Here is a 9,110-nt window from a genome sequence, read left to right as displayed (position 1 = left end):
TTACACAAGTAAGTAAAATAAGTATCCTTGGTTTTCAGAGAAACTAATAGGGACAAAATGATTTCCAAAGGCCACAGAATGAGTTGTTGGCATAATTAGGTTTAGAACAAAGGAGAACCTGGTTCCCCAGTCAATATTTGAACTGCCACTCTAACATTGCTTCACTAATACAAAAAATAACTACTGTCTCATCACCTACAATGCCTGAGAAGAAAACCCTATAAAAAAATTGGCAATGAGAAAGGATGGTGCAAACCACGCTGCAGACAGAAAGACAACACCATGCAGCATCTAAGTCTAGTGGCATTTGGGATAATTGGAAACTGCTAGAGACCACATGATTATGTCATATCTTTAGTTCAGAGGATCAAGAGTGCTGCAGAAAGTTTCTTCTCTTCACCATTTCTGGCTGCCAGTTCACTAGCTGAGCCAGAAAAATAACTGTACAACAGACGACAAAAGAGACTGACAATATCAAAAAAAATCCATCTTCAGAGTCAAATCAACTAGCTCTCTACTGCAACAACTCCTCTTTTGCCAGTATATATAATGCACTGTTCCTGTCGGAGAATCCTACAGCGTTCAACAAGAATTCAACTATTATGAGAAAGATTTTGCTCCAAAAAGTAATAACTTGAGGGAGGATGAAATCCTACCCACCCACCCCTTTTTGTTTGTGTCCTTCATGAGTTACTCAACTAGAATAAAGTTACCTATTACATTTTGTCATTTTACACACAGAATACAGGTAAGTTATTTACTATTACATGTATAGCCCAATAGAATAAGTGCATACATACATGGCCATACACGTATACCTCTACAGAAGCTCCCTTATTGTCAGCCCATTCCCAGCTTCAGGTACTCTAGTACTCATAGACCATTCAAAGTATCTATCATTCCTGGCTTATTTTTCCCACTGAAGCTCTTCTGTTCTCCCCATCCCATCACAACACAATGCCTTGCAAATATGATTAAATGACCTGGGTTTTTTTCCTATATAAAGGATAGATACTTTAGTAAAATAAATCAATAATAAGCATAGGTCTCATGTGCACCAGTCAATAGACATGGCACTAGTTCTTTGTTACAAGTTGCTCACTCTGGGATTAGTATGACTCCACAGTTCATAGAATTACATTATTCACTGGAGCAGAAATGGAACCAGGGGAGAAAAAGTACAAATTTATCCATCCTGTAGTCTTTAAGTCTATAAAACACTGACTGAGTTCAATGGGAATGTTGTATGTAAGGATTGCAAGGCTGAGGTCTTAGCAAAATGAAAGTTGTATGAAACGAAGAGAGAAGTTCCTTTTCTGGGGTCTTAAGAAAAGTTTCATGGCTTAAATACTTCTACTGTTTAATTCCTATTCTGCAGCTGCCAACAAGTAACTTCACTGGGTTGGCTAAACCCCCCATCAAAGAACAGTATCTGACAGCACTTTTTCTTCCTCCTTGTAAATGTACATGAACCATGAAGACCTTATCAAATATGACTACATGTAATTCAGGATATTGGAAGGGAGAGATGCTAGCTAACACCATAAGCTATTTTAGATATGAGAAAAATCTACCCTTAAGTTAATTTAATCACCATGCTACCCTTCAAGTTTACTTTCAACAGAACCCATTTTCTCTTCCTACTATGGGTTCTGAGTTTCAGCAAATGATAAGTACCCATGACTGCAGTTGAAGACAGTGGGAGCTCTCTGTGCTTAGTATCTCATGTTAGGTTGGTATGTAAAGGCATGTAAAAATCACTGGATCAAAGGAATGTCACTAGTCAGGGTACTGAAGCATCTGAGTTTCTAGGACAGGAATTTCAATTAGCAAACAGCTCTTCATTAAAGACTTCAAGACCAAATGTTCCCATATCTATGGAATCTTTAAGGAAAAAAAGTGAGATAATGATATTCCTACTGTAGGATACCTATAGGCAGTTCAGGAATTCCATTGGAAGGTTATCATTCTTTTTGGTTATACAGTATTTCCTATTAGCACTGATTTTACAAAAAGCCCAAAGTCTTTTATAAACATTTCAGTGTCTTTCAAAGTAAGGCTATGCATATTCATATAAAGACCACATCCTAGAAGAGTTGAATATTATCTCCTTGAGGAAAAAAAGGCAGGCATTGGAATGTTTATAGCATTTTTTAAGATCCAGCCTTTCTTTTTGCTGATCTGGAAATAAGTGGAGCTGCAAATGATATCAGACTAATCTATGGGCACGGTCAGGTAGTTAGACATGTAACCAACATCATCCAAGCCTACAGTTATACTTGGGTGCAGAGTACAGGAGGCTGACTATTGAAAATATAAGGGAGCTCTTTCCTCCCTTGGGCTGGTGGATGGGAGGATGCTCCACCCTTGCTTACATAGGCAAAATCATGGTAGTTTTCTTCCTTATTATCCTTAAGGAAAGCAGAGGATAAATCTTAACTGTCTTCTGCTCAATTGCTCATCGGTCCATACCTTATTTGATACCAAGGTAAGCACTTTGAAAACACCAAAAGGTACATTTTTTTGGATAGGTATACAAGGCAGAGTGAAGATTTGCTTATGAAGAGCATAGCTGAACTACCTGCATATATTGGCAATTTGTCAAGCCATGACTTTTCCTTCGAGGGATGAGAGTGTCCTGCATTTAGGTGTCCTCTGGCATTTTGGGTCCTGCCTCTCTACTGTGGATATGTAAAGCAGGAACATAAAGCCTGAGTTACAGGGTACATATGTGGCTATGTACATATATACCTCTGTGTAAACCTAGAAAGTGTTGGGAGAAAGAGCCATCTCCCCTTAGTCCCATTAGTGGAGTGGTTCCAGTATTTGCCCAAGCAGCTGGAGAACTTGAATCTACAAAAAACCTCCTCACCTAAAGAGGGTTCAAATCCGTGTCCTTGTAACTTCCCATAACAGTGTCTAATCATTGTACCATAGGTTAAACATTAGCTACTTTCTTCTCCAGCATGCCTGTTTCCCTCTTTTGAAGCTGGGCCACTTCCCCTTGCATTTAAACAGACAAGAGGGCAGTGCAGCAGGGGAGCTTCTGTCCCATTGGGAACAAGGGTCTGTCCTAGAAATCAAGGCCTCTTTCCTTTCTAGCACTGCAGCCATCTCACAGCCTCTGACTTGTTCCTGTCCTCCTGGCCACATATTTTCCCCTTTCTTGTTTGCCAAGGGAGCTAAGTTTAAAAGGGGATTGGATAATATCCAATCTGTGGTGTAGCAGTTAAAGCACTGGGCTGTGAAGTCAGAGATGCAGGTTAAGCATGTCTAAAATTCAGGTCTCTCACTTCCAGTGGAAGTACCTTTAACCACTCAGCTACTGGGGCTGAAACATGGGTGGGTTTTCCTTTCTCCCCTCTCCTTCTTTACAACCTGCTAGTTGTGGGGTTTTGGTCAGCTGTGTTTTCAAAACAGATTCAGGTATGCATCCAGAATGGGCACTTGGGATTTCCTGTATGTTGAAAGCCAGAAAGCACCCACTAATAATGTTAGGATCTCTAGTACAAAAATATCTGAAGATCTCAAAACCCACATCATGCTACCAGAAGAGGGTGGAGAAAGACCAAGAGCACAACTGATCCTTGAGGGCGCTCAATGAAGGGCAGAGACTTTTTTTTAGGTAAAAGATACCAAGATGGTCAAGGAAGTGAATTATCTCATGCTAAAGAGGAAGGCAGAACACAAACAAAAAGCCCACAAGCCCTTTCCAGACACCTAGAAGAAGCTCTGAAATCTGGGATGAACTGATTACATATAATGCAGGGCACTGTGGTGCCATAATCACTGTTAGCCTGTTAAAGACTAAGGCAGAAAGAGGATAACCAAGGGAAGGAAACTAAATCCAGAAAAGTCACCACAACTACCTGACCTGGCCTTCCTTACTTGCACACAAGTCACAGAGTTCCTGGCAATCTAAACTAAAGCATGTCTTTAAAAAAAAAAAAAATGTCAAACTTGGCTGGTAAAACCCCAAGATATTGCAAGTTTAGCATGCTCATGACTAAAACTACTCTAAAGCATGGCCTACTGCCAGTTCCAAAAAGCCAGTTCCCACCTGAAGACCATATCTTCTAGCTTCAACCACTGTCACCAGCAGATGGCAGTGGTACAAAAACATATTGCACTTTGTTACAATGGCTAACGTGAGCTTTCCACCCTGCCTTCAGTCTGACAATGCTCAGTTTTCTTGTGCTGAAGGTTGATTTCACACAGTGAAAATCCGACGTTGAAGAGCCTCCATGCATTATAGTAAAGCATCCTGGCAAAGCAGCATACCTTGCAAATGCCAAGCAGCAGTGGCATTGCCAGCGCCGTGGCTGCACTTTGCACAAAGCATGTTTACTAGCGGTGACACAGTAAAGCATTTTCAAAAAGCCAGGGAAGACGACAGCTGCTGCAGCTCCCCTAATTACCTTTCCCCAGACATCAAGAGTAATTTACAAGTTGGATGGCATTGCTGGAACTAAGCACGACTGAGCTACACACCATCTCTCTTTTACAGTTTTATAGACCATGTGTTATGGTAGAATTACAACCACTCAGCCCACTCCTATGAGTCAGGTTATCTCCCGTCAGGTTTTTTATTGAACATTTTTCTTTTGTTACTGGAAATTACTGAGTTTGTTTTAGACAGTAATCAGATAATCACCACGTCTTGTTACAGGCATAAGGCAGCAGGACTCGACATTAGAATCATTCCCTCTAATCTATTACGTCAAACAAAAGATAGTTTAAGCTGTTTGGTAAGAATTATACTTCATTATGCAACATTCTGGGGCATGGACGCAAAGTCAGTAGCTAGAATAGAGAAAACGCTAGTTTCACGTTTATTTAAATTAAATTTTAAATTAAACAACCGCCATACCATTTAGGCATCTAGAATACATCTGTTCAGCTACAATCCTGCTGTTTTGCCTCTAACCACAATCTAAGAGAATGCATAGGAAGTCTGACAAATTGAGACATCACCAACAATTAATCTTAATTACACAGAGAGGATGAAATATTTCAGCCAGTGGTACCCTGGAAAAATCAAAAGCTTTCCCCTAAGGAATGGTACTGAACTCCTTGGTGATGCAAAGAACCACTTTCTGCTTCCATTTAGATAGGTGTTAATGTTACTTATGTCCATATGATCAAGGAACCAATGCTGAAATTAATCTACATGCACAAGGTCCATGCAAGGCCTCTGTGAAATTCAAGCCCGGTAGTAAACTCTTGGGAAAGTCACAGATTAGGAACAGAGGACAGTGAAAAGGAATGGACAGTGTAGGAGGGCCTTCAGCTTTAAGGCAAATTTCCCCATTCGTCCTTCATAGGCAGCATTGAATGTCTAATCAGTCACAGGTCAAGTATTCACTGTTCTGAAGATCTAACAGCTTGCTAAAATTCAGCTCCAAGTCAGTCTTAGGTCTTAGCGAAACCCACACCCACTCAGGACCATACCCAAACTACTGGTGGCTCCGGGAGAACTTTTAGTATTGGGTCCCACTTCGACAGAGATAATTATAATAATAATCAGACAACAGAAAAAAAAACAAAACCATTTTTGGGCCCCCTTTTTGTCTGGGCCCCAGGCGGCCACCTGGTTCACCCATGCCTGTGTTCGTCTCTGCGCCCACTCAGTGTAGTGCTTTGTCTGTCTGTTTAGGTAGCTAGGCCACACACTGAGGTTGATAAGCTTGCTACAGCCTGGGCTAGCAGAGCCAGGTCTTTTACCTGAGGGAGTAGTGACTCCGCATTAAGACTGGAAGGTTTCAGTTGTCACTGTCAAAGTTCCACCTGATTGCAGAACGTTACATATGTACCTGGAATAAAATGCTCTTCTTTATAGTATAATACCAAAACCACTAAGAGATGAATTCTTGTTTAGAAGAAACTTACCCATTTTTCTCCTGACTTGGGATTAATGGGATTTCACTGCTGCTTTCATCAATGGGGTGGATCCGAGCAATATATTCCCCATCTTGCTGGAGATGCATGTACACAGCCACTTGCATGGTGCAGTGATCACTACTGCTTCTCAGCCAGGGGCTCAGGATGACAGGGTTGATGTTATATGATGCATCAAGGAACAGAAATGAACCTAGGAAGAAAAAGGCAAGTAGAATGTTTTTAAAAATCCCAGTTTTGTTTCATTCCATGGCTCACTGTGTAAGAAAGCATCTTTAAATTGGTCCAAGATAATTGCCTTCACCAATCCAAAGATCATACATTTTCTGTTTATTCTTTAAGAGACTTTAATGGAAAGCAGTGTTTGGTTGCAGGACTCTTCATCCCCAGATGCTCCAAGACATTTTTTAAACCACTTGCAGATTCACAACAGAATCTAAGCAATACCTGGGCTTGTTTTGAGACTGAAAACACAATGAAGAGAGGACAGAACCACATTATATGTACTGTAGGAAAACTCAACATTGGCAGGTATTTGCATTCCCATAGACTCTATGCACAACTTTAACAGAGCTTGCCTCCTGGATTCCTGCCCTCCCAGTTCCCTACATATGATCCAGCTCCAGACATCACAGCTCCAGTCTTTCTGGCATGGGATACCAGCTTGATTCCATGGACTATAACAATTACCTGCTGTTATCAGTGGCCCTCCTGTTTTCACACTCAAAACAAGACATGTATTGATCACTGCTGTTGTACAAATAATGACCACAAATTCCCCAGCTCTGATTTTGTTTTCCTGCAAAGGGTACTGTACAGTATATTCAAAGCTATTAGTGTCAGAATAAAGGCTTGACACCATTTTATTGCTGCAGCCATTGATTTTAACATATTAATTTTATATGCTACTAATCCATATTAAAGTTTTGATTATTACCAAATACATTGACTGCCTTGGCCTAATCCTATTCCATAAAAATCTCAGGCCAATCCAGTGAGACAGAACTAATAAATTCTCAGCAGATTTCAGCTCACCTTGGATAAGTCACATTACCTCTCTTCTGGCAGCTGGCCAGTTTACCAAGTATTCCACAAAATATGCACATGGAGATATGTATTAGTTCAATTGTAAGAAGGGAACTAGTCCTTGAAACAGGCTATTTTCTAATATGCCACAATCACTCCCTATCCTGCAAGTTTAACAGGACAATTCTACTTTGTACTTTCATATGGCTTGGCGTGATGGGTGTCAAAGTGCTTTTCAAAATTGTCACCAATAGTCACAACACTCCTGCAAGTCAATATATGCCTATGTCACAGATGGGAGAAACTGAGGCATAAGGCAGTTGAAATCAACATTTTATAAATTGCTTTCTCACCGAGACACAAATTGCATGATTTTCAGAAGTACTGAATATCTGTAATATAGGAGCCAATCTGTATTCAAAACCTCTGGGGAAAAATAGAAATAAGCAAAAAGCAGATATTATATATTTCAAATCAGACATCTAATCAGCAGGCATTTTTGAAAACCTTTGACTGAACAACTTTACTAAGGTCATACTGTTTGTCAGCAAAACAGGCAGGAACCAAACACCCAGTTGACTTTCCTTCCAGACTATAACTCTATCCACTAGCCCACACTGTGTTGATAGGCATTTGAACTAGCATATATCTGAAAGCAATTTAGCCAGAGAAAATATTTGTCCTGAAAAAAACACTGGGCAGTAAAATATAAGATGTAAGCCCCCTTCTGCCAGCAGATACAAGCATAAGTGGAAAAAAGGAAGCCTGAGAGCAGAATATCCATGAATTACTTTTAGTTCCTTTAGCACCAAATAATGAGGTACACATATCAGACTGTCTCCTCAATAACTGGATCAAAGGCAGTGGAATTAAAATAAACTCCATTACTCTTTATCTTTTTTTTCCCCTGCTGATCAGAGTCAAGTAAAAAGGAGATGGAAACCATATGTATCACCCTTTCCCATCTCTCCCCCCTGTTAAAAACAAAGAGAATTACAGCTCTAAATCTTGCAGCTTTAATTGCACCATCCCCAGAAGAACACTGAAATCCATGACATGAGAGGGAGCAACGAGATTTCTGCTGGTGGCAGAAAGACACTAAACACCTCAATAATTGCTGATGGCAACTTGGCAGGTGTGGGGGGCCATTTGCTCATCTTATTGCCTTGCAACAGGGAGTAAGATTTTAAAAATAACATACAGGGGAAAAAAAACAACATTTCAGCTTCTTCCTTGCTTTCATGGGCCTGGGAAAAAGTGTTTCTCAGAGGGATTCTCTCTTCTGGCCACGCTCATAGCCAGACTTGGATTATCAGAGATGTTCACAAGTAGGAAGCGAGCCTTGCTGCGTTGAGGCAGACAAGCGAAGGCAGTCACTCCTTCCTTTCATTTGGGATATTTGTGACTCTCAGTCTTTGGAGGATTTTAAGAACAAGCCAGACAAAGCCTTGACTGGGATGATCTAGTTGGGTCTAAGTAGGGGTTTGGATTAGAATATGACATAAGGTCCCTTCCAACCCTCATTTTCTATGATTCTATGTGCAGGAATCCCCACAAAGCACTTTCTTAAGCCCGCTCTATGTTACATGTAATACTCAATTACCTGGTTACCTGCACAATTAATTCAGACTGGCTATACATGCAAGTTAACTATGGTCCAAGAAGCTATAACGTTATTGCTGGAAAAATGTGTAATAACTTTACAGCTGATCTCTATCTAGCTTTAATTTGCATGTGTAGCCTGTGCCCCCACAGCTGGGACCCCCATCAGTTGATCAGAGCGCCCAGCCACGGGGGCCTATGTGTACCCCCAAGCCTGGCAGCTCCCACCTGCAGGAGCACATGCCCACCCAGCTGGGAGTCCCATCAGCTAACTAGGTTCTCAGCCACGGAGGTGTCCCATGCACCAACACAGCTTGGAGACCACAACAGCTGCTGTTTCCTAGTTATACGGGTGTGTGGGGTGCTTCCATGGATGGGAGATCACAACAGTTGAGCTCCCTCTGCATGGGCAATAAGGCATGATAGGCTCTGATTTGCAATCCCACAACTACACCTTGTGTGGATCATACATTAGATCCCATCACACCTTTACCTGCATGTGAAGAGGGGTCCTTAGGGTAGAAACAGACATTACCTGATGTCTCATTTGTTCTGCCTTAAATTTTTTTTATGACAGCACAAAT

At 41.0% G+C, this 9,110-nt stretch overlaps 1 protein-coding gene across 1 annotated transcript in view; it reads right to left on the bottom strand.

The window, feature by feature from the left end:
* The window catches only part of ALK (anaplastic lymphoma receptor tyrosine kinase), a 607,969-nt gene that overhangs the window by 372,356 nt on the left and 226,503 nt on the right, over positions 1 to 9,110 (bottom strand). Inside the window, exon 4 of the mRNA XM_019527591.1 lies at positions 5,890 to 6,091. Coding sequence (XP_019383136.1) covers positions 5,890 to 6,091 — 202 coding nt within the window. The remainder of the gene's footprint in view (positions 1 to 5,889; positions 6,092 to 9,110) is intronic.

The sequence above is a fragment of the Gavialis gangeticus genome, unplaced genomic scaffold, assembly GCF_001723915.1.
Source record: "Gavialis gangeticus isolate Ggan-Ray unplaced genomic scaffold, GavGan_comp1, whole genome shotgun sequence".
NCBI classification, from domain to species: domain Eukaryota; kingdom Metazoa; phylum Chordata; order Crocodylia; family Gavialidae; genus Gavialis; species Gavialis gangeticus.
Note: the sequence above shows the minus strand (reverse complement) of the source record. Positions and strands in the feature narration are given on the sequence as shown.